Source organism: Petaurus breviceps, unplaced genomic scaffold (assembly GCF_028583685.1).
Source record: "Petaurus breviceps papuanus isolate PSGF00001 unplaced genomic scaffold, PetGlider_PUasm1.0 90734, whole genome shotgun sequence".
Lineage (NCBI taxonomy): Eukaryota > Metazoa > Chordata > Mammalia > Diprotodontia > Petauridae > Petaurus > Petaurus breviceps.
The window spans coordinates 13,089,322-13,116,786 of NW_027187327.1; the positions used below are offsets into that span (position 1 = coordinate 13,089,322).

Here is a 27,465-nt window from a genome sequence, read left to right on the forward strand (position 1 = left end):
TCTATCTATCTATCTATCTATCTATCTATCTATCTATCTATCTATCTGTCTGTCTGTCTGTCTGTCTGTCTGTCTGTCTGTCTGTCTGTCTGTCTCTGTCTATCTATCTATCTATCTATCTATCTATCTATCTATCTATCTATCTATCTATCTATCTATCTATCTATCTACCTATCTATCTATGTGAAATGGTGCCCTTCTCTCCTAGGGGGAGGGAGGAAGGTAGGTAGGGAGACAGCATGGAATTTAAAATGTAATAAAATAGAATTAAATAAAAAAGAATGTAAACCCCTTACAGGTAGGAACTATTTCATCTTTTATATTTATATTTCTAGCATCTGTCCCAGTGCCCACCATGTTGTAGGCACTTGAATCTTGTTGTTTGATTTAAGCATGAGAGTTGAGAGTGTGTTAGATTTGAAGTAAAAGGCCAGGGTTTAAATCCCAACTGTTCTACTTATTTCTTGTGTGTATTTGTGAAAGTCACTTAACCCTCGGGGCTTCAGTCTCCCCATCTGTAAAATCAGGTATTTGTACTACATAGCCCCAAGGGTCCCTTCCAGCTTAATAGCTATGACAAAAAATAATTCAGACTAAAATGTCTTTGGGGAACTTTTCTTCTAATTAAAAAAAAGAATTTCATATGTCTAGAAAGTTTGACAGCCTAATGGAAACTGAGAAAACTGCAGATTACATACATATGAGGGCAATTACATCAGCAGTGGAACTCTCAAAGCAATCTGTTGGTTGATATGGCACATGAAAGAGTCACCCATGTTTCAACCAGATACCACATTCTTATTCCCTGTTCAATCCATGTTCTTTTCTGTTCAGTTGCTGCCAAACTGGAGTTGCTGAGTATCTGCCATTATATCATATGATGAGAGACAGAGGAAAAGGAAAGAGAAATCCTATGCAGTGGCTGGTACTTTTCTGATAACTTGCTAATCAGGATTTATAAATATAATCACCAAAGTGCTTTCTATTGTTGTCTGTTCTTTATTACGTACTTTAAGCTCCCTAATTTTCAACCCATGATTATTCATTACATAAAGCCTTTAAAAAAAAATTCTGGACATAAACAACAAGTAAAACAGGCATTTAAATATACAGAGTAGAAAAGAAAAGGAGGACTGTACATGAAACTATGGTTATATTTTGTAAAGCTCGTAATTTTCAAAGCCATCCTGCTTGTAGGCAATTCTTCCTGATTTTAACTAAACTTTGATACAATCCATTGTTTATCCTTTTCATCTCTGATAGAATTTTTGGAAAGAAGATGCATACTCTAAACAACATAGACATACAATTTATAAATGGGCAGTATTTAGACTTTATATAGGTTTTTTAGACTTTATATATGTTCATAAGTTTCACTTACCAGAATCAAGAGGCAACTAGAAGCCAATTTTGTGTGTTCAGGGATGGTAGAAAACACTGACAAAATCAAGCAACCAAAGACAAGGAGAAAGCTGAAAAACAGAAACAAAAAATTAAACCCAATAAGAACATTGAATTAAGATTGTAGATGATACATTTAAATTTGTGATAGCAACACTAGAACCATTTAAGTGAATAGGTGTTGAATTATCAAGGTAATCATAAGGCATAAACATTCTCAGTGTCAAAATATACATGCTTCCATTTGGTATTGAATGATTTGAGCCACTGACATATTTTTAACTTATTGAAGGGGGGTTTCTTGGTAGATGGTTGCCTTTTATTCTCCCAAATAAAGAATCTGTGAGTTCTCTAGACAGTGGTTTAATTGCTAATTTCCCCTAAAAACACAATTTGAGGGTGGAAGTGGGAGGAATGGCTTAAACTGTTAATTTGGTGGAACAACCATGGACAGCTCCTTTTCAGGACCTGACTACAATTCCAATGACAAGTCATTGACTTATTTGAAAAGGTGGATACATCTTCAAGATTCTGAACCATTATTCCTTTGTATTCATAAGAATAGAAAGAAAGGAGGAGTGTGAAATTCCCAATTAAATTAATCTGGGAACAGACATTACTCTCCTCTAACCATTCTTATGACTGGAGTTGTGGTTCTCAGAAGTCAAGTTGCTAACTTTAACCAGTACTCCAGGTAAAGTGCTTCTTTTTGAAAATAAGGAGACAGATTTTCCACTCTTAGCATCAGGTGACACAAATCACATGACTTGGGTAAGGACTTCAGGATAAGTCACCTAAGGCAAAGGAAGGTTCACTTTCAAAATCAGAAGCAAATCATCCTGTGCAGAAGGATAAAACGCCTTGGCTACTTCCTCCCAGACAGATTTATAGTTTTGAACCATTTCTGAAAAGCTCATGTAATCAATAGATTGATTGCATTATAAATATAAGAAAGATTGGCAGCTAGCACAGAAGGACTGTTTTTGGTGGCAGTGGTCAAATATCAAATAGAGAGAGAAATGATTGTGATTTTTGAGAGAAATTTACTTCAGAAAAAAATATTCAAGGATTTCAACATAAAAAAGTATGAAATGTGTACTACAATGTTCACATTGTACTTCATGCTCTTCTCTTCATATTCATATTCACTTTGTATTATGCTTTAAACCAGTTCACTAATATAAACATCAACAAATAGGAAATACAAGCTTAGCTTAAGTGGTGTCTCTCAAATACTCCATGGAATCAATGATTTAAGCTGCATCAGAATTCCCTTCAACTATGCTTATTATAATTCATCCGTGCCTGCCTTTTGAATTTTAAACATATAATTTCCATAAGTTCACTATGGGAGGATGGTGTCCAGTCAACATGCTAAAAACCATACTTGCTTTCTCTTAAATTTGCAAAGATAGTAATGTGGTCTGGCCATTTGTTGTTTATGCCCCTGCCCACCACCAATGGGATACTAGGCTTTACTGTGCAATCAATCACACATGTCCAGTGTTTAGCACTGGAGTGAATGCTTCAGGGATACAAGATAATAAGGCATGGTTGCTAGTGATTTACTATTTGCATGTATATATGTGTACACAAACATATATACATATAATTATATATAGGCACTTATTTTTGTGAAATTGCTACAGATTTTGTTTCAGAATAATCCAGAGTTCAAATTCCAGTTCTGCCATTAACTAGTGTGATCTTGGTTAAGTCATTTTGCTCTTCTCATCCCTATTTTCCTCATCTTTAAAACCAAGGGATTGCACTAAGTGAGCTCTAAAATCCTTTCCCATCTCTGCCATTATATGTTTCTAACCCATTTCATTTACTCCTTTATTTTTTTGCCCTTCTTTGGGAGAGTTTGACTACGAAAAATGGGGAAAGGTATTGTAAGAGATGGTGAACCCCAAAGCATTTCATCTTCTGAAAAGCAGCTTTCATAAACTTGTCTCATGGGCTAAATGAGAATCAATAATATAGAATAAAAAATACAAAATGGGCAAAGCTTTACTTTAGGGATTTCATAGATGGCTTATAAAATAGATGATGCTTCTAAACTAAGCAAATGCTTAAAGCATTAGCCAGGCAGGTGACACCATCCCTTAAATGGCATGCTGTATATACTAACTGAAAATTTTTAAAAAGCTATTTAACCAAATCATTTAGGAAGACAATTAAAATCATCTGAAAAAGACTTCCTAAAAGAAAAAAAGTTTCCTAATGGCTCTTCATAAAATGAACTAAAGCAAACAACACTATTAAGTGACCAACAAATCCAAAGCACCAATAATTTGAATGGCATAAAATGGGGAAAGTTAGAAATGGAATTGATCTTTAAATCAGACAGCTCACTGTATTTAGCCTGATGCTAAAATACATTGTCTTCATGGACTTCACTCTTGGCCATGAAGATGAAAGGAATGTTAATGGTCATCTAAGGCCAATTCTTCCTTTTAATCCATGAAAAACCGAGGCCCAATGACTTATCTAGGGGCCCATTCCTAATAAATAACAAAAGTGAAATTGGAACCCAGTTTCTCTAACTCCCAATCCAGGATACACTGAACTACATGGAGCCACCCTGACACTGCTTAGATATACCAAGAGACCCACACTTACAATGGGTTTTCTGTCAGCATTGTAGGGGTGTTTTTTTTTACTTTTTCACATTTTTCAAAGCCAAATAGAAGAAATAATAATTCATATATGTTATTTTTCTTCAAATCGAGCATCTACTGAAATAGTATGGTGGAAAACATGCTGTATTTGGAGTCAGAAGACCTGTATTCAAATTTTAACTTTGCTAATTGTGTTAGTATAACTTTAGGCAAATAACTTAACTTTTTTGAATTTTGTTTTTCTTATCTGTAAAGCAAGAGGACTTGACTAAATGACCTGTAAGGTCTCAGCAGCCTTACTGCTATAATCCTATGAAACTACCCTCTCTAAAATTTGAATTTGTCTGACTTTCCATGTGTTTGGCAATGTTAGTTTTTACAAAATGTGCCAATATAAGAACATATCCTGATCTACAATGAAGTAATATCATTATTACTATTACTTTTAGTAGCAATGATAGCATGAATAGTCATGAAATAGAGGAAGGGAATAAGCATTTATTAAGTGCCTACTATATGCCAGACTATACACTAAACACTTTTTTTTACATACATCTCATTTGACCCTCACAGCAACTCTGAGGGGTAGGTAATAATGTTATTATCCCCATTTTATAGTTGAGGAAATTGAGGCAAACAGAAGTGAAGTGACTTGCCTTAGATTATGCAGTTTCTAAGTGTCTGAGGCTACAGTATTGAACTTATCTCCTTCCTAATTACGTCATTGAGAAATTTAAAGTGTGCCAAGGAATAATGAACTCTGACATGTGCAGTTTAGCAGCATTTAATCTATCTCAAACAGCATAGAAATGCCTGCAGTTATACCCTCATCTAAGGAAACAAAGTATTTGATGAAGAAATCCCTTATTCAGTATGTCACCTAGCTGCATTAACATAACACTTTATACTATATAGTTCATGTAGTTCAATCAACAAGCATTTTATAAAGCAGCCAATATGTGTCAAGAATTATGCTAGATTCTAGGGAAACAAAGGCAGAAATTAAAGTCTTTTTTTTTTGCTCAATGTTCTATTCTGGGAAATAGATATTTATAAAAAATAATATCTAATAAATAATAGATAAAATAGTTTTGCTTTGACTTGAAACATTGTGTTAAGTATTTTGTTGACATAAAGCCTGATTCAAATGCAGGCTATTATTTTCATTATATAATAGGAGTATGTATATATTAGCATCTATAGAAAACACGTTGGCAGATAGTGTTTGCCTGGCAGACATGCTACCTAATGTCAACAAAAGAGTGCATTTGTCAAAGGGAGCAGCTGAAGTCTATTTCATTCCCAAGTATCTTAAAATTACATTTCTTTTGAAACTTGGTAATTTGCAAAATGTTCTATCTGAATGATTCTTCTACAAAAGAAAAACATTTCAAAGACAAAATGTACCTGATAACATGCCCCAGCTCCCACTGCAATTCAAGGAGAATTAAGTACAACATTACTTAGAATCTTTAAAGTTGATTTGGAGTATGCAGTTGAATAAGTCCCTTTCCTTCCCTCCCTCTAGCTAATGCAACAAGTACCTCTTAAGCTTTAAATATCCATAAAGAGGTTTAATCAACAAGTAGAATACTGGAATCACTGAAAAGTTTGAAAAGTAGGGGGTTATCAGCTAATATTTTTCAGCATTCATCTTCCATATTCTGAATGTTTATATCTGGGTTGAGATGAAATCAGATATTCTGGAAAATAGCATTTTCCATGGTGCTTTCCTTCCTAAGAGTTATAGCTGATGAAATAAGCCAAGACAATCTGAAAGCAGGTCCAAGAACTTTCCTTCAGCACAGTCATTACAATCTAATATAAAAAGGAAGAATGCTCAGACTTCTTCTGACTATAGAGACAATAGAATCTTAGAGTTGGAAGACACCTCAAAAATAATTTCAGTTCAACTTCTCTCCCAATTCAAGAATCCCTTCCCCAAAGTTTCGACCTCTATTTTGACACTTCCTGTGATGGGGAACTCAGTTCATTCCATTTATTGATAGTTGTTACTAATAGAAAATTCTTTCTTATGTTAAGCCAAAATCTGACACTGCAATTTATATCATTGGCCCTAGTTTCTGCTCTCTCTGATCCTCCTTCCACATTATACTCCTTCAGATATGTGAAGACAGCTCTCATGACCCTCTAAATCTTCTCTTCTCCAAAGCAATCTATGGATCTGTTTCTTCAACTGATTCCAATATGGCAGCATTTACAGACCCTCTTCCATCTTGGTGGCACTTTTATTAAGATTACCTTAGTTTTTTTCTTTTTCATAAATTCTTAAAAGAAAAAGATATGTTCTTAACTTCCAGGTCTTTTTCACATTTTAATCAGGGTGTCCTATACAATGCAATTTAATATCTGAAGTCGACTAGTTATCCTAGTTAAATGTCACCTTGGTAATTTCAGTCTGCTGTTCCAATTTATTAATATATTTTAAAAATCCAGATTGTGTCACCTATAGTAGTAGTTATTTCCTCCCAGGTTCATGTCATGTGCAATGTTAATGGGAATTCCTTCTGCATATTATTAATTCAGGTTACTTTGATGTTAGTGGTCAGGGATGTGAGTAAATTTTTTATTGGTATAGATTGTAATCCATCTATGTCCTCAATCCCAATTGCTGATAAAAATCTTGGGTAGTATAGCATCAAGAACATAGCTCTATAGTATCAACAAGATACCAATCTCAGGGTTGATACTGATCAATATTCTTTCAGTATTATCAATCATCTAGACAAAAATCCAACATTTTATTTTCTTGTGCACAAGTCTATAATTTGGGACTTTACAAAATACCTTGATAAAATGCATTATATTTATACAATTCTTTTGAGGTACCAAACTGGTATCTCTAGTGAAAGTCCTTTATAAAATACAAATGATATTTAATTTTACATGACTTGTTCTTAGTAAACCTTTTCTTCTTCTAATGATTGCTCCCCCTCCCTTACCCTACCCTGGGGGTTCACAAACCACCTGTTAAAGGATTTTGTGGATGGTGTAGATCATCCCTTCCCTCCAATACACACACACACACACACACACACACACACACACAGCTCAGACTCTGATGATGTGACTGTTCAGTTACAGTTGGTTGTTGGGATTCTTCCTAATTTCCTTTCTATCTCATTGGAATTTGTGACTGTATTGTTGGAATTTCACTTTGAGAGTCTCTAATTCCTTTTGCATTATGTAGTGGTAATCAAAGATGGTATAGTGGATATAGTGCCAAATTTAGAGTAAGAAATGCCTTAGATATTTTCTAGCTATGTGACCCTGGACAAGTCATTTAGCCTCTCTCAGCCTCAATTTCTTTATCTGCAAAATATACATAAAAATAGCACCTTCCTTGTGGGGCTGTTGTAGGGGTCAAATAAGATAATATATGTAAAATGCTTTGCAAACTTTAAAACTATTTTTGTTCAGTTGTTTTTTAGTCTTGTGTGAATCTTCATAACATCGTTTGAGGTTTTCTTGGTAAAGATACTGGAGTGGACTGGTATTTCCTTCTCCAACTAATTTATAGATGAGGAAACTGAGGGAAACAGGGTTAAGTGAGTTTCCCAGGGTCACACTGCTAGTAAGTATTTGAGGCCAGATTTGAACTCATGAAGATAAGTTTTCCTGACTCTTGGCTTGGCATTCTAACCACCATGCCACCTAGCTGCCTTTAAAGCTCTATAGAAATGCTATTATTATTGCGCTTATTGTTAGAGAATCCTTGGTGATATACCAGTACCTCTTTTTTCTAGGCTAGATCATCTCTTCAGTCATCTTCCATACAGTTATGTGGCTCCTGTACAATTAATAATTATAGATTATAACCTAAATTTTCATTCAACTCAATATGATTCAATTTGAGTATTTTTAGAATTAAGCAAATTCTTCACATTCTGCAATATTATAAATGCATTTCATTGGTCACAGGGAGCCTAAGGTAAGAGTATGTGGATGGGTCAGAGAAAATACATCACTGCTGGGAAAACGGTGCAAACCATTTATCAAATTGACAATGGGCAAATAGCATTGTCTTTGTACATAAAGATACATTTTTCCCCACGTGGAAAATGACAAATCAAATATGTTTTGGGCCTAAAACCTATGCTCATGAGACCCACCATATTTGAAGCTCATAGATACACACCAAACCATCTGAAGTGTCTAAATGATAGGGATATCTTAATACTTGAGGAGATATGTCATATCAAGGAATTGGATACTCCCTCTAAATATGCAGATAATACATTAATATCTACTCATCTTGGGAAATGCTTATGCATGTCCTCTCTTAAATTTGTTACAATGTGTCCACTCAACTTGCTGGAGGCTTTTCTCATGTTCTGAAGTTAATGGATACCAATGGAACATGAAGGCCATACATCTGTTACATTAGCAGAACTCAGAGGAAAAAGGCTCTCCCTGTTGTTTACCAAACACAATCATAGTTTTGTAGCTTGACATTTATAATCTGATACAGTCAGTTTCCAATCTGCTTTTCCAGTCTCATATATTCTAAACTCTCTCAGGAATTTGATGTTCCAAATAGAAATATTCTCTGTCCCCCATTCTTATTCAATTCTCTCTTCTCTTAACCCTTTTATAACACTTGTCTTCTTTCAGAATGAAGGACAAATAACAACGCCTTCCATACTTACAATGAATTCTCTCCATATCTGAAGTTTAAAACCCTCTTTCTTTAAAGCTGAGACCAGGGGCTGTCTTCTCAAAGAAGTATTCCTTGATTCCTCTACCATCCCATCCTTGCCTCTGATTATAAGTGATCTTTTCCCTGCTCAGATCTTTTTACAGTACTTTGTCTTGCCTTCCCCATGTTGTTTAGCAGATTCTATCTTGTGTTATGGTTCCTAGAATCCTTATCTTGTCTTTCCTCTTTCACTGCATGATCCTTAAGAATAAGAAAAGTTTTCATACTTGTATACATAACACCCAACATTTGCCGTGTGCCTGCTAAGTGCTTAATAAAATCTGAATTGTTGAATTAATATGCTACATGTCCAAATATTGACTAGCTCTACAATCACAGTATTTCCCCACCGATAAGCATCTCAACACACTTAGTAGTTCTAACAGACTTAACTTAGTATGCGATTTCTTATCAGCTTCAGTTCTATAAAGCTACTGGATGAAGTCATCTATATCCATATCCTACAAATTAGTAGAGATGGCAATTCTAGTCAGTTGCAAAGTTTAGATAAGACAAGGTCCTTGTTCTGTGGGCAGTGGGTGAGTCTAGGGGGCAAGTAAGTCACAGAGACCTATGATGCAAACCATTTCATGCTGTGTAGAAATCATACTTTCTTTGTAGTCAGAGGACCTGGGTTAGAATTCTAGCTTTGTTACTTAATAAATTATGGTTGACTGATTGCCATTAACTACCTTTTTGACTTTGGTTAAGTCATTTAATTTCTCTGGCTCTGGGTCTTGTGATATGTAAAATGAAACTGTTTGACTAGATAAACTCTAAGCTTCCTTTCAGCTCTAAGCTGATGATTCTATGATCTGTGTGGCAAACTTGTAGGTACTTTAGTCGAATCTGCTGACTCATGACCTCAATGGAAAATCAAAATAACCACTGACAAGTGGAAAGAAGTAAAAAGAATCTAATCTGTAATCAGAAGACCAGAGTTTTCACCTCAGCTTTATCATTCACTGCTTATAAGACCTTGGATAAGTCATTTGTTTTATCTGGGTCTCTATTTTCTTGTTGTAAATGAAAGCATTAGAAGAGATGATTTCTAAGGTCCTAATAAGCTAAAAAATCTATGAACTGTGCAGATTGGGTCTATCACACTTTGGTACATATGCAAACAGATCTCCAGTCAATCAAAAGTAGTCATTATAGTATTCTGCTAATCCTAGCTCCAATTACAATCAAAATAATTTTTTTCACTTTCTAAGTGAAGAAGAGAAACTATTTACTTGATTTATATGACCTTCCACTTTAAATCATCTTTTTAACAGACCATTCATTGCTGACACAATGGAAAATAATCCAATCTAATGGTTTTGATAACATAAACCATGTGGATTAAATTTTCCATCCTTTGTTTCAAAGGACTTGTTTATGCAAGAAAGTGAGATATGACAAAGGTTGTGCCATTTGTTAAAAAATGTTTGACAATAATTGTCTGGGCTTGAAGCATTTCTCCATAAAATTCAAGCTTGTAAATGTATCCTGCAAACTTCTGTTTTAAAGGCTCCTCTCTTATGAGCATATGATAAACTAATGCTCTGAAATAAAAAAAAAATAGAAATTGATCCTGTTTAGACTCTATGGGGAAGCCAGCTGACAACTGATTCTCCCCAGAGATTAGTTTATTGTATTTGGCCTGTAGAGATAAGGTAGTGAAGTGACTGAGACGGCAGATGGAAAAAAAATCCTTTTGAATAGTTAAAGTGCCATTGGCAGCAGACTTTATGATCTGGTATAACATCAGGAAAAAATAAAGCCACCAGACAGATGTCTCCAGAGAGCACAAAACATAAATTCCAGTGCTTACTAGACCACAGAGTAGCTCTTCAAGAGAAATAGATAAACAATTCCCTTTGGGATTGGCACTTAATGGGGTTTGTTGTCTTCCTATAGGAAGCTGAATGCCAACATCATACTATTTTGGATGCAATGAGAAATTCTGTAGATTGTGGAAGGTTGAAAAACAAACAGTGTAGGGACATAAGGCGACAGATATTTAAATGAGACAGTTTCATTTCCCTGAAAAAAAAAGTCCACAATCAACTTTAAAACCAGTCTTGCTCCTGCTCCTCTAGACCCCCCAAATGACTCAGTATGAAGGGAAGTTAACCCCTCTCGGTATACAGAAGAATAGAATATCTTCTATTGCTCCTGACACACACAATATACATATATGTACCTATATAGACATGTACACACACATATATGTATATTGAAACTAGAACTTGATCATACTTATAAAACTGAATTACATAGGGAAGGGAAACTTAAAAAAGCAAAGGGAGAAGTTCAATAATGTTATTTCTTATCTTGAGGTTTTTATGGTTTAACAAAAATGACTTTTTAAAGTCATTTGAAGTTACACACATAAAACGTATCAATATATGTTATATCAATTATATTGATCAATTAAGTTATATTGATGTATATCAAGCTATACATACATAAAACATATCAAATGTACTCTGTGTGTGTATGCATGCATGAATGCAGGTACTAGATAGGTCTGAAGTTGGAATGTTGGAGTTGTAGTCAGGAAGACCTAAGTTCAAATCCTATCTCATATACCTAATAGATGTGTGATCTTGGACAAGTTACTTAACCTCTCTCAGCCTTAGTTTTTTCATCTGTAAAATGAGACAATAATAGCACCTAATCCAGAGAGTAGCTATGAGGCTCAAATGAGATAATGCATGTAAAATATTTTATAAACCTTCAAGCATTATTATTGTATCATATATATAAATATTAATATATCAGTACATTTTGATTAAAAATATTTGTATGCATACAGATAAAGCCACAATTGAGAAAACTATATACATTTAAATATAGGTTGTTATATAACATTAAGAGGGAAATAGAAGTTTTTATTGCTTTTAAGATGATGAAGGGCATAAGAGGTTATTGTAGGTTTGTATCTGGTGAGGAAGGATTTCTAGAAGTAAGTAGAGGTGAACATAAAAGGTAGAAGTGATGTCATAGAAAAGTAAAGAATGCTTAGTAGGGAAGCACTGGCCAAATTTTCCCATCCTATTACTCATTGATGATCTTAGGATATACCGTGTTTCCCCGATAATAAAACCTATCCCGAAAATAAGCCCTTCCCTTACTGTGTAAGATTCCTCTAAAATAAGCCCTCCCCCGAAAATAAGCCCTATTGAGATTGCTACTGTAGTGAAGGTGATCCCCTGCACTACACGCTACATTACAGTACCCTCTGTATGCACCGTCCCCCCTCCCCCCCGAAACGCATGCTGCGCTCCGAGCTGCATCCAATCAGAGATGCAGCAGTGAGTGCGTCATCCTGTTCTTCCCCAGTGATTTGCTTGCTGGCGCCTTTGAGAGCAGTGCCACGGAGGAGAGCTGAGGCAGGACAACATAAGCCCTCCCCTAAAAATAAGCCCTCTGGTGTTTTTCTTTCCAAAAAAATTAATAAGACAGTGTCTTATTATCGGGGAAACACGGTACTTAGCATGATCTTAGGACATATGTAGAGCTAGAGGTTACATTAAAGATAAACTATTCCAATCCTCCCACATTTTCAGAAGATGGGACCTATAGTTGAATGACTAATCAAATGTCACAAATGTAGTAAGTGTCAGAACTATGATTTAATACCAGGTCCTCTGGTGCCAGGTCTAGAGCTCCTTCCAAAATACCATGCTGCCTCATTTTGTTTTGTATCATTTCTTATCCTTCTATCCACATGTAAGACTAAGCCTCACTTTCCTCATCCGTAAAACGAGGGGATTAAATTAGCTGAGCTTATAAATCCCTTCCAGCTCTAAAATTTTTAGATTTTCTAAGCCACAACCACTCTAGGAATATTGGAGTCTCATTTTATTGTAAGATTCTATCCTCAAGAAGGGATAATGGGAAATCAAAGTTATGCATGGTGTTCCCAATGTTATTCAGTGGGAGAGCTAGATGTTGTAACAGGTCTTCTGATACACAGACAGCCATTGTACTGCAGATAAATAGTAGGGGTGGGGAATCCATGACCTTAAGGGCACATGGGGCCTTCTAGGTCTTTAAATGCAGCCTTATGACTGAATCCAAATTTTACAGAACAAATAATTTTATTTTTACTAATATATTTTTGTTCTTCTTTCATATTTCTATTTTATTTTTAAAATGAACATATTTAAAATACCAAAGAATAAAATAAGTTTCAACAAAATAATCCTCCCAGATTGACTGGCACAATTAGAACATTAGTAAGCCATAAGGGCTAAATTGACAGCTGCTATAGTCATTATCTAGTTCTAATTTCCCCCGCCTGACTGGCACCAACTACTGCACAAGGCTGGTTGGCAAGAGTTTATAGGGGTCGAGTAAGCCAGTCTGTTATCAGCTTTTGACAACAGTGTTTCTGTTTGAAATGGAATTTGTGAATAGTTGCACAGTTAAACAGTATTTTTAAATTCTGTCTGCTTAACAGTCCATCATGTCAAAGAAGACCAAGAGAATGCTGAAGAAAACAGATTTTTTAATGAGGATTGAGAACTGCAATATTATCTTGTTCCTGCTAAAGATAAGATGATTTGCTTGCTTTGTGATACTGCAAAATCAACATCAAAGAAATTCAATGCTCATCAGCATTATAACACTCATAAGGACCACAAATGTTTTAAATTAGAGGGAGAGATGCAAAAGGTTGTATTGTAGAAATTAAAAGATGAAAAGCAAAAGCAAAGACAATTCTTTCAAGCATCAACAAGACCTAAAAATAATGCCACTGAAACAACTTATAAAGTAGCTTCTGTACTCAGGGAAAAAAGGGAAGTTATTCAGTGATGTAGAAATTGTGAAAGAATACATACATTGTTGAGATTGTAGGGTGCTTAGACCCCCATAACATTTCAAAGTACAAACAACTGCCTCTTTCAAGGAGAACCATAATTGACTAGCAGCATAAATTAGCCTTCAACTTAACAGAACTTCATGGAATACTTCAAAAGGAAAATACATATTATTCAATTGCTTTGGATGAATCAACTGATACTACTGACTCGATGCAGGTTTTATACTTCATTTGGGTAATAGAAGATTTTCTTTGCTGTGAAGAGTTTCTTGCTTTGGGCACTCTTATGAACAGAACACAGGGTATAGATATCTTCAACAACTTTCAAGATAAATGTCAGGAAGTTGGACTGAATTTGATAAATTTAGTGAGATGGTGCCCCTTACATCACAGGAAAGCATGAAGGGTTTATTGCACAGATAAAAAATTAACAGATCCAGATGCTCTCATTTCTTTTCATTGTATCTTACATCAGCAAAATCCCTGTGCTAAAGTTGCTATTTTAAGTGATACTTTGCAACAAGTTATGAGTATTGTTAATTCTACTCGTGCAAATGCTACATGGTATCATCAGTTTCATAACATGCTAAAGTTGAACGATGAGGTATTCAGTGTGAATTTGTCATATCATTCCTTTTTTTTTTTTAAGCAATCGGTGTTAAGTAACTTGCTCAAGGTTACACGGCCAGGTGTTTCTGGGTGCGTGCTAAGTGTCTGAGCCCGGGATTCGATCTCCAGGTCATCCCGACACTGGAGCCGGTGCTCTTACTCTCTGTGCTACCTGGCCGGCCCTGTCATATCATTCTAAAGTGTGTTGGCTATCATGAGGACAGGTGTTACCCAAAATTTTATCTTTGTGAGAAAAGATAGTTAAATTTTATAAAAAACAGATTCATCAATGTGAATTATGGAAAGATTTCTATAGGAATGCAGCATTTCTGTGTGATATCATGTCAAATCAAAACAACTTGAATATTTCTTTGCAAGGTAAAACTAAGTCTATTATGTGACATGTGGGAAAAAGTCCAAGCATTTTGAAAAAAGCTATCTTTTTTCAAAACACTTCTTCTTCAAAAGGAAATTTTAGATGAACATTTTCCCCAGTTAGCAAAGGTCATTGATGAGTAGGATGATATATGAAAATCATTTGAAGAATACACAGCTGTAACAGACCTAGTAATTGGAAAATACAATGAAAGTTTCACTGACTTTGCAAATCATGACATCACACACAAATTAGCATTTCAGCCTCACCTAGTTGATATCACCAAGACACTTAAAGAACTACAGATGAAACTGATTGAGCTCTCAGTAGATGACATTTTAAAGTTTAATTGTTTAATGCTAAGGAAGATCCAATTGAAATATGGAAAAATGCAGTAGATTACCCACGCCTCCGACAACATGCCCCCAAAATACTTTCTTGCTTTTCAACCACTTATTGCTGCAAATCTGCATTCTCCTACCTAATACAAATCAAGATGCCCTTGAGGTCACAAGTAACCAATACCTATCTAGAGGTTCAACTGAAACTTCAGACTTCCATGCTGCAACCAGATGTTCAAGTGCTTTCCAACAAAAAGAAGATGCAACAAAGTTATTAAAAGGTAAGCTAACTTTAAAAATGATAGTTTTAATTTTCTGAAATTATTAAGTACATAGTAGTTATATTTTTATGAAATAACTTATGTTTTTCAGTATATCTAATTAAAGTTTCTTGAATGTGACCTTATTTGATTGCAGCTAAATATTAATGCAGCCTTCCAACATGAAAAGGTTCCCCACCCCTGCACTAAAGTGTGGACAGAGAGGAGTTGAACCAATTTTAGTTGGAGTACAGGTTGGAAAAAAAGAGACACAGAGATTGTGTCTACATAGACACAACTCCTGTCAAATATGACACCTAGTCTACTATTTCTTTTGATGAATTCTCCTCTGATTCTAGGAACCAAGAATCTCAAAACCTCACATGCTATTAGTCAAGGGCAATTCAATTTCAAGCAACTCACCAAACAGTAGAAAGTGCTCATAAATCTGGACTAAAACAAAGCAAAACAACAAACAAACAACCACAACAACAAACAAAGAAAAACCTTTGGACCAGACTGATAGTTCATTGATGTAGGGAATTCCCCGTGAAGAAAGTCCTCATACCAATGCAAAACCAACACTTATTCTACAATTTATAGTATTAGTTGTGTAGGGGCACTGAGAAGTTAAATGACTTTTCCAAGGGGTCACAGCGGGTATGTCTCAGAGGCAGTCTCCCTGACTCTATGGTTGACTTTCTAACCATTTTTGTTATGTTGTATCTCATTTAACTAAGCACAAATTGGATTCACTCTCCTGTTTTCCCAAGTGTTTCTTCAATCTTCTGACATGAATAAGGCAAAGAAACCCATGATTATCTTCTAATTCCTGACATGAGAGGGTTCTAGGCAATTTTTTTTTTTGTGGCAAGTACAGGAAAGGGGATTGTGTTTTTGAAGTTCAATAGTGCCAGCCACGCAAGTATCAGCTTAAGCTAGTCATTTGAATGTCATTCATGTTATCTGTGAGTTCACTCATAAAAGGCTTTCACCATGTGATTTGAAAAAGGAGGGTTAGCATTATGTGGCCCTCTGTGGCACGGGGATCTCTAAAGGTGTAATATCATTTCAGAATTCAGAGTCATGTTCAAGATCATTCTAATATAGGTTTTAACCATGAGGAAAAACCTCTCTATATAGCACAGTTTTTTTGTGTGTGTCTGTAAGTATCAAAAGATTCAAAAGACAAATGGATGCAGCAAAGTGATGCTTCATATTTTGAATTCTCTTTGGCAGGCTTGACTAAGCCTCTGAATGATTCATTGCTGTTAAGTGATTGACAGAATGGAGGGTAAATCAGTTTTCCCTCTTCATTATTTTCAGTGGGCCATTAGCACTAAATAGAATTGGTTCTAGTCAATCAGAACAGTATTTGATCTTTGTCTTCTGTGTTTAACACTGGCAGGCTGAAAAGTATAGTGGAAAGGAAAGAGATAAGAAATTAAGGATGTGCCATTATCTGTAACAAGTGTCAGGGTGGCTTTTACATCAGGCTAAAACTTTAAGTGCTAAAAACTTTTTCTGAGCATCTTTCTTTTGCCATGATGCTTTAGGCAACACAAAGAACTTTTATGCTCTCATTTCAAAATGATTTTCGATAATCATTCAGCCTTTTACAGAATTTCTTGTAGACTTGTGCATAGGGGAAAAAAAACCATTTGATATCTTAATGCATTTTCAATTGAAAGTAAGATATTTTTCTTGTGCTTCTTGGAATAAATTTTAAAAATTCAATACTTTTCACACACGGAGTTTATAAAGATGGTGCTTGCCTTCATTTAAAAATTTTAATTTCCTTTCATCTCAGTATCTAAATTTTAATTTAAAGACATTGATTTCCTAGTATGGTGTATTGGAAAGCATGCTGGACTGGAAGTCTAGAGATCTGCATTCAAGTTTAGGTTCAGTGTGACTTTGGACAAATAATTCTATTTTTCTGGGCCTCAGTTTCCTCATATATAAAATTAGCAGGCTGAAATTTGCATTACTTGCTTCAAAGGACCATTGTAGGGAAGGTCTTTATAAACTAAAAAAATACTATGTAAGTCTGAGCTATTATTATGTTAAAACAATATCCACTCTTTATCAACTTGATATATCTTCAGATTTGTTGGAAAAAATAAAACTATGACCTGCAAGCTCAGTAACCAGGGACTCCATGTCAGGAATTAATGGAGCTATAGTCTGTGGCAGATAAAGACACTTAGTTTATTCTATGAGTGGTAGTCATTGCTATATCCATGCTTGCATATAAATATATACTGCATGTATATATAATATATAAATGCACAAGTGATCCTGTGATTTCATTAACATGAAGAACTTCAGGTATAGGAACTCCCTCAACTAACTTAGGTCAAACCATCCATGATAAAGTTTAGAATTCTGCCTGACACCTTGTAGCATCAACAAAATATTCATAGCACCAACAGTGACTGTAATTATGCCAGCATAGTTCTCAATTACAAAATATAACAGATTCTCCATATAGAAGACAGAAGCAAAATATTTATTCAGACACCAGAAAACCAAATCCCAACATCAGGAAACTGAATCCATCATAGCAACATAGAAGTTAATGTACCATAACACAACATGAAGCCACACCATCCTTTAGCCTTCCCACAAACACTCACAAGCAGAGCTGTCTCTCTGGGTGTGTCCTTTCTCTCCCAACATCTAACTGCTCTGGCTCTCAGTCTCCTGTGGGCTCCTTCAGTAAGCTCCTCCCACCACAGGGTCCATGTGAATACATTCAGCCTATTAGGGGGCAGGGAAGATCTTCAAATTCCCTTAGGCTTATTATTATTATTTGCCTTTTGGAGGGCAATTGGGGTTAAGTAACTTGACCAAGGTTACATGGCTAGTGTTTTTTTTGTGTGTTAAGTGTCTGAGGTTGGAACTGAACTCAGGTCCTCCCGACTCTGGGGCCCCTTAGGTTTATTAATAGGGGCAGGGAAGATCTTCAAATTTCATTACTATTACACACCCATAAAGGTTTAGTGACTTGCCGAGGTCACATAGCTATTAAGTGCCAGAGGCAGGACCAGAATCTACTTCATTTTGTTTCTAGGCCTAGCACTCTATTCAGTTGCCTATGCTACCTCTTATGAATAGATTATTATTATTATTATTTACAGATGTTTATGTGCAATGGTAATGGTAATTTGAAGATCTTACCTGCCCCTTAATAAGCCTAAGGATATTTGAAGACCTTCCCTGCTTTGAAAAATAAACTCTGTTCCCTAATAGGCTGAATGTAATCACATGGAGCCTGCAGTGGGAGGAGTTTGCTGAAGGGTGGAGCAGAGTCCACAGGAAGCAGGGAGTCAGAGTGAGATAGACTGGGATGAGGAGAGGACATGTCCCAGGGAGTCAGTCAGGCTTGTGAGTAAATGTTGGTGTGTGGGAAGGCTAAAGGATGGTGTGGCTCTTTGTGCTGCTAATGATTTATTAACTTCTCTGCTGCGATGATGGAATTGGCTTACTGGTTTTGGGATTTGGTTTTCTGGTGTCTAAATAAAAGTTTTGCTTCTGTCTGCTTTATGGAGAGTTTGTTATATTTTGCGATGGATTACTACACAGGTATATTTATAGTGACTATGGGCGTTGTGAATATTGCATTGGTGCTATGTTAAGTCATATAATGTATATATATGTTTACACATGTATATGTATATATACATACATACATATACATGAATACACACATATCTACATATATATATAAATATACACATATATACATCTTACCTTATGATTTCATTAGTATAGGGAATTTCCATGATAGAAATACTCTATAACTTGTAGTTGGAGAGTTGTGTTAGGCAAGAATAGGTTAAGTGACTTGGCCATGGTCCCATAGCAATTACAATGTGTATCGGCCAGGACTGAACTTCATGATTCTAAAGCCAGACATGTCACTATGTCATATTACCTCTCAATCCAAAACACACACACATTTATACACACATGTATGTGTATACACACATACATACATGCATATATTTTACTCACTAAGATAATTCTATTTCAGTATGACATATTAGATTTAGTGTTTCTAAATGACAAATGGAATATACAGTCTCCTTACCAGAATAATCTATTTTTGTGTTAGAGATCTGAAAAGGAACCATTTCAGAAGATATTTTTTCAGCATAAAGGATTGCTCCCAAATTTCTGGAGGTTTTCGGAGGTAGTGGGCACAAGCAGATGGTCACAAAAATCCTTCAAAGATATCTTGAGAGGCATCACTGATCTTGGCACCACAGAAAGTCTAACAGACACCCTCTCCTTTGCCAGTAACACTATTGGAGAATTCCATACCACAGAAAAGGCCTGATGGAAAATCATTACGGAAAATAATCTTGATAGATTGGATACTTCAGTGTCTCCTAATGTTCCATCCACCTCAAGTTGCTAATTCAGTCTTGCTTCAAAGAAACAGAATCTGGAGAAAAATCCATTGAAGTATTTCATCTTCTGCCGTCTGTGGGGAGAGCTGCTAGTCTTGCCACATGAAGTAATTATAATGGCTCATATTTATATAGCAACGTGAGATTTCCTTACAGTAACCCTGGGAGTTAGATAAAGCACATAACCTTATCCTCACTGCACAAAAGAGAAAACTAAGGCTCAGATAAGCTAAAAGGTTTGCCCAAGGCTCCCTAGGTAGTAAGTAAATGGTGGAACTTGGTAATGAGATTTACCTGTATAATTGAATTATGCAGACAAGAATCACTTTTACATTTATGAAGATTAAAATAAAAAGCCAAGAAGGGAAGATTCAATAATATTATTTCTTATTTTGAAGTTTTTAGGATTTAACAAAAAGATGGCTTAAAAGCTATTTTGGGATTAAGTAAGATTGATTCAGAATAAACTGGCCTCTCCGTTTCAGTGTTATATTCTTGTTTACTAAAGAACAGAACCAGCCGTGGGCAAAACTGTTAAATAAGTAAAATTTATCTCCAATATTCTCTCTCCTCATCCCAATTCCCCATTCTTTTGATGTTTTCTTTCCTGTTATTTAATTCCTTTCAGTTGCCCACTGCCCTGCCTTTTATGCCTGCCCTACTCAGGTATGGGCTTTTCTCACTTTTCTCATCCTTCCCCTCAATATTTACCTGTCATGTGTTCTCTTTCCTGATTTTTGTTTCTGAAAAAGATAAAGGGGGTGAACTCGTCTGTTAATAGGTGCTAGTGGTTTTAAGGGTTAATCTTTTTAGTTCAAATATTTGCCTTTTAACCAGGATCTTCTGGATATGTAGTGCCTTAAATGAAGAGAGAGAAAATCTCAGGCATCATGGAAGACTGGTAGAGGTGATATTTTTCATCAGGAAGGTCTTTTGTGTCTCAAAATCAATATACTCAAAGGAATACAGAGAATTATTCATTCATCACATCATCTTTTCTGCTTTTTTCATCATATGAGAAAGTTCAAGATTGTCTAGCACCTTCTGGAAATTCAATATGGTTTAATTGATGATAAATAATAAGATCTGCTCATTATTATTGTTTCTCTTTATTTTCATCAAACTAATTTCTGCATTTCTGTCAATGGTGCCTCATATTTTTCTAGTTCCCCACACTTTAAAACTTAGTTATATTTGACTTTTTCTTGTCTTTCATTCTTCCCTTTCCTATCCCCACTCAATTCACACCCAGTCCAGTCATCCATCCTATTCCTTCTTTCTTTGAAATGTTTTTTTGTGTCTATCTCTTCTTCATTTCTACTGCCACTGCTTTAGCTCAGACCCTTATGATTTCAAGCCTTGATGACCTCCTAAATGAATTCTGATTCTAGGGTCTCCTTGTTTCAATCCATCATGCACTCTATCACCAGAATAATCTTCATTTGAAGACATAATTTTCGTTATGTCTCATAAGGACATTATTGCTAGTCAGTCCAAATCCCTCAAATTCAAACCCTGTCAAATCCAAACTACTCTACTGGTATCTGATGTTTTCAGTAGTTTGGCACAGGGGCAGCTAGGTGCCACAGTGGATAGAGCACCTACCCTGGAGACAGGAGGACCTGAGTTAAAATCTGACCTCAGAAACTTACTAGCTGTGTCACCCTGGGCAAGTCACTTAACCCTGACTGCCTCAAAAAACAAGTTTGGCTCACTATTCACCAGTATGAATCCTTTGTTCCAGGTACCCAACTGGCCCCACAATGGTCATTTTGGTCTTGGTTCATAATAATGATGAGGATGATGATAGGTACTATTTTTATACATATTATCATATAGATGAAGAAAATGAAGGATAGGTTAGGGGACTTGGCCAAGGTCATAAAACCAATAATATTTGAGGCAATGTTTGACTCCAAGTCCTACTCTTTATCGCTTCATTTTTCTCTGATTTGTTTCTTTTTTGAATCTAACTCTACTTCCTTTTGGTCTACATAAATCCTATGCATTCTTCAAAGTTCAGCTCAGGTCCTACTTTCTTCATAAGCTTTCATTCAATACCTTAGCTCACACAGATATCTTCCATCTCCAAATCTATGGCAATTATGTTAAGTTCTACACAATTTAGCACTTCATCATCTTCATCTTCACTATCCCCACCACTATCACCATCATCATCAATTTTTATATTGGACTTGTGATTTTACTGCTGTAGGGAACTTTCAGTAAGGAAATCATCTGTTAAGAAGACTGGCATCTACTCCATAACTCGGTATCTTTATTGCTTAGGGTACCAGGAAATTAAGTGAGTTGTCTAGGGTCACACATCAAATATGTAATAAAAATTATAATGATGATAAGAAATAGAATTATAATGCTTTAAAGTTTGGACAGCACTTTAAAGTTTGCAAAACATATTTCACAGGAAGTTTATTCACATAACAACCCTGGCAAGTAGATATTATTTCAACTTTGCAGATGAGGAAACTCAGGTGGTTGGTGCTTAAGTGACTTGCCTGGGGTCACGTAGCTAGTAAATGTATGAGGTCTGATTTGAACTCATGTTCCTGACTTCATGTAAGATTTTATTGATGTTCTTTTAAAAACATCTCCACAATAGAACCATCCCTTGTAATGAAGAAGTCCAGTTAAAAAAACCCAACACGTTGGCCGCAGCTGACAAAATATACCTATTTTCACCTATAGACCATTACTTCTCTACTAAGAGAAGGAAATGATTATGGCTTTAATCAGAATTCTGAAGATTTTTAATGTTATTTTCCTTCACATTTTAAGATATATTTCTTGAACTATTTCCCCAATTATTTCATGTGTATTAGGTTTTTCACCCAAACAAGAATACAGACTTCTTGGAATTGACCAGTTTCTTTCAAATTCTCTCTGTGTGATTTTTTGATATGGTGCTGAGTAGAGGGTGAATGCTCAGTAAATATTTGTTGAGATATATGGGTTATTGATTACATACTTCTTATTCATGGGTATATCTCAAAAATCAAAACACCCATTTTCATCTGGAAAAAGGGATTATAGCATTGAACAGGATCATGATGACAGAATTGATAAGAAATCTGTTTACCAAACTCACAAAGAGAGGCTTTGAAAACTTTACTAAACCAAGGTGGTAAGACAAGAAACTTTTTTTTATCCCCTAAGGAGACTTATGGGGAAAAAAACCAAACAAACTAGAACCTGAGATTAATACCAAAGCATTCTTAAATCCGTGATCCTCTACTTCCTGTGTTGAGGGGAAGAGTGACACTAGGCTTTATGAGTACTAACCCTTTTACCACACCCTTCTCCACACCTAGCACTGTGTCATTATCATTATCTTGTTTTAATATATGGTTACACTATGGAAACAGAGGGAGAGACAGTGCATATTTATGTGTGTGTGTGTGTGTGTGTGTGTGTGTATACATGTTTTCCTTTGAAGTGAAATGAGAAGGAAGAAAGGGATTAATTCATAAACAGAACTGAAAGATCCTGGTCCTGTGAACATTTCCCAGCCATCTTATATTTTCTGAGTTCTAGTAAGTCAGACCACTAAGACTTGGACAGTCTGCTTTGCTCCTCCTCCAGCTCAAGAAAAACAAGATTAGTTTTTAAGGCCAAGTTGAAATGGTTCCATTTCACATCAGCTGTTCACTGCCTCTGCCAGAGAGCTATTCCAGGTACTGACATGGCTTTTTAACTCTTGGGGGAAATGCTTCAGGGTGATAATCTGATATGTATAATGGGGGTAAGGGGAAGAGAACAAGCATTTATTAAATACCTCCTGTATACTCAGTGCTTTGTAAATACTACTTTATTTGAGCCTCCCAACAGCCCTGTGATGAAGTGTTATTATCTCCTTCTATAGTTCAGGAAATTGAGGCAGACAGGATAAATAACTTGTTCAAGGTCACATGGCTAAGAAGTATATGAGAAGTATAGTAAGAAGCATTTGAATTCATGTTTTCCTGACTCCAGGGCTGGTGCTCTATCCACTGTGCCACTTAGCTGCCACCGAACTTTCAAACTATTGAAGACATCAGATAATAGTACAAATAGTTTGGATTTGCCCCTAACAGGAAGTGAGACTTGAAGATTTTATTGTTGTGCTTTAAAAACCTCATTGTCATTTTTCAGTTAACCTCCTTCTTCCCCTCAAGAATAATTCATTGCAACAAAGTACACTTAAATAAAACAGACCTTTCATTACAATGTATGCCTTATTTTGCACCTACAGGATACCACTTTTCTACCTATAGGAGAAGTTTAGTTCTGTATCATGTATATAATCTGGCAAAATCATCCCATTTGTGGTTCTACTCAAAGTGAAGAAATAGTCATTTTATCAGGATGCCCTCAATTGAGCCTAGCGGAGTAAAGGACTTTTCTTTGAATGGTTTCTCTGCTCTGCTGTAAATCTCTTTGAGAAGTATCACAAAGTTTAGAATTACTTTCTAAACAACAGGTTTCTTGGAAATAAAAAGGGAAAATGAAAAATCTCCCTAAGTTCATTTTTAATAGTATTATTTTTTTCAGATATGTGTCTAAATTAATTATTGATAATCTCTCAAATAAAGCTTATTAGTCTATTTGGTCTTGTGATAAATTGCTTACAACAGATGTGGCTTTAAATCTATAGCTGGTTTAAAACACTCTTAGTGTGGCAAAGTGGAAAAATCACTAGATTGGGAGCTAAGAAGTGGATTATAGGCCAGACTTGTCACCAACTAGTTGTGTGGTTTTGGATAAGTCATTTAACCTTTCAATTTCCTCATCAACAGGTAATACTAAATGTTCTCTATGGTACCTTCTGATATTCTTTAATTCTATTTAATTTATAACATATCTATGCCACTCTCAAAAACAAGTTATAAATGTCCTATGTACAGAACCTTAACATTTATTAGTGTGTCTTTAAATTTGTAAATCACATCCCACAAAGTCCACCATGTTTCATCATAATGTAATCCATCATTAAATCATCTTGGGTTCTTGCTTGTAGAGCACAAAATCTGAAAGGTTCTACCACAATAGAAAGACTTTTGAGTATAGCCTTAGCATTAGACTATACATACTTTCTGGGGATCAATCTATTTAATTATAGAGAAATTCATAATTAGTAGCTAAGTGCTTGGTGAGGCACCCATATGATGCCAAGAGATTTGAGGAAAGCCCGCCTCCCCCCCCCCCCCCGCCAGTGTTTGAAGTTACTCTCTATATAGGATTTATTAGAGGATATAGAATAGAGTCACAGAGGATGAGAAGGGAGGTTGTAATTTGTGTTAATGGATGGAGTACCTGCCTTACTAGGGTCAGAGATCCATTGAGGTATTGAAATATCTAAGCAAAATGTACCATTTGAACTCAGTTTAATTTTATGTTTGGCTACAATTCTTTGGAGTTCTAATTCTTGATCATTCAGGAATGTGATCATTAAGTTTCTTTGCTTTCTCCTCCTGGTTTCTTTGGGCCATTTTTGCTAATCTTAATACATTTCTCAGCTCCTCAGGAAATGCAAGAAATCTTTAGATGGTGAGTGAATAGACTGCTGGACCTTGAGTCAGGAAGATTTGAGTTCAAATACTTACTCAGATACTTACTAGTTGTGTGACCTAGGGCAAGTTACTTAACCTTTGCTTGCCTCAGTTTCTTCATCTATAAAATGGGGATAATAATGGCACATACCTTTGCTGTTGTTGTGAGGATGAAATGAGATAATATTTGTAAAATGCTTAATATAGTGCTCTGCAAATAAAGTACATATATATATATAAAATGGGGTTATGTTTGTAAAGTTCTGTATAAAAATCTAGTTAGCTTTTCTGATAGGTATGAGTAGGAACTTAATAAGTCCTTCCTTCCTTCCTTCCTTCCTTCCTTCCTTCCTTCCTTCCTTCCTTCCTTCCTTCCTGCCTTCGTTCCTTTGTTCCTGCCTTCCTACCTACCTTCCTTCCTTCCTTCCTTCCTTCCTTCCTTCCTTCCTTCCTTCCTTCCTTCCTTCCTTCCTTCCTTCCTTCCTTTCCTTACTTATCTCATTCAATATTAAAGAAGATAAAGATTTCTCTATGTAAACTAGGAAATAATGAAAACAATAGCAACAATAACAAGACTGTTCTGGCTCTATGTGATCAGTGAAGCACCATGAAATATTTATAAAAATATTTGGACATACTTCAGTACAAACTTGGCAGCTTGATTCATGAGGTTCATTCACAATTAACAGTTCCTACAGATTTGACTTAAAGTATCACAAAGATACAAACTATTAATAGCTGTAGAAACCAATCAGGCATTGTCCAATAATTCAAGCCATGACATCACAGGTCAATGAATTTCAAAACAAAAATGAGTAGCTCAACTTAGATGTAAAATTCACAACTCTCGTGGGGTGGCCAGGTGGCGCAGTGAGTAAGAGCGCCGGCCCCGGCGTCGGGAGACCCGGGATCAGTTCCGGCCTCAGATACTTGGCACCCACACAAAGTAACTGGCTGTGTAACCTTGAGCAAGTTACTTAACCCCAACTGCTTAAAAAAAATTCACAACTCTCAGTCAGCATCCAGTGTTCCTGCTTTAATAGTGTTAAAGATAGAAAAGGAAAAATAGGTTATTTAAATTATACACAGCTATCAAGAGATACAATATACATAAAAAGATCTTGATGTAAATTAAATTATTGAGCAATTGGTATTATTGCCATTGTTCTTCCATAAAAAATGAGCTCTTAAAAACCTTTTTTTTTTTTTGGAGGAGGGAAGGCAGGGCAATTGAGGTTAAGTGACTTGCCCAAGGTCACATGGCTAGTAAGTGTTAAGTATCTGAGGCTGGATTCGAACTCAGGTCCTCATGACTCCATAGCTGGTGCTCTATTCACTGTGTCACCTAGTCACCCATTAAGAACCTTTTAATAAAACATACACGATATTAAAAATCAATACTTGTATGCCACATAGAAATTACATTATTTTTGCCCTGTCGTTCTCATTGCATATGAAGGTGCCTAGTTTATCATGAACAGGTGAAGGGGAAGATACAATATGAAAGGCCGTATACATTCTCAAGGGACCTTACATTGTTTTATTTCAAGTATAATGAGGCTTGCTGTTACTATTGATTTACTCTGCAGTGGATTTAACACATCCTTACTACAATCAAAACATAATTATATAGGTCACATACAGGAATAAAATGAGTAATATAGATAACAATATGTGTTTCAGAAATCACACTTTTAAATATATGTACCAGGGCACAAATACAATTAACTGGAAATTGGAAAGTTAATTGAGTAAATCCTCTGTTGGTTCAAAGCTTAGAAAGTGTTTTCTCTCTGTCTCTCTGTCTCTGTCAGTATTTCTCTCTTATGAAATATAGTTATGAAAATAGACAGGAGAAAAATTAGGTGGTCTTTTTAATGAAATATTAATTGTTTTCCCTTTTTATCCCCCAGTGGATGACATCCCCATGGGAACTCTATGTTTTGAAGTTATAGCATGTCCTAATTGACAAGGAATATATTTAAAGAAACATCTTTAAAATAAAATCTGTGATTTAATAATGTTATCCTTCCAAATGAAGATAAGTACTCTTTCTTTCTTAGGAATATTTCTACAATCTAGAATAGAATTTATTTTTATAGTATTTAGTAAGAAAGTATATTTTAAATGTAAATAAAAGATGTATTTAATTCTAGATAGATGCAGATTTGCTCTGGGAAAGCAAAGAGAAAACGATTTCTAAACCATATAGGACTGGGTCCAGTATTATTTAAGATTGCTTTGGGTAAGGGTCTTGAAAATGACAAACCTATTCTTGATTATGTCAACAAGGTTTGTTTTCTCCATAGGTGTTACATATGTTGGGAATAAACGGATGAAGAAAGTGACAATAA

The 27,465-nt window shown here is 35.5% G+C and overlaps 1 protein-coding gene across 1 annotated transcript in view; it reads right to left on the reverse strand.

The window, feature by feature from the left end:
* Positions 1-27,465, reverse strand: part of KCNQ5 (potassium voltage-gated channel subfamily Q member 5) — a 702,120-nt gene that overhangs the window by 234,397 nt on the left and 440,258 nt on the right. Inside the window, exon 2 of the mRNA XM_069067031.1 lies at positions 1,382-1,472. Coding sequence (XP_068923132.1) covers positions 1,382-1,472 — 91 coding nt within the window. The remainder of the gene's footprint in view (positions 1-1,381; positions 1,473-27,465) is intronic.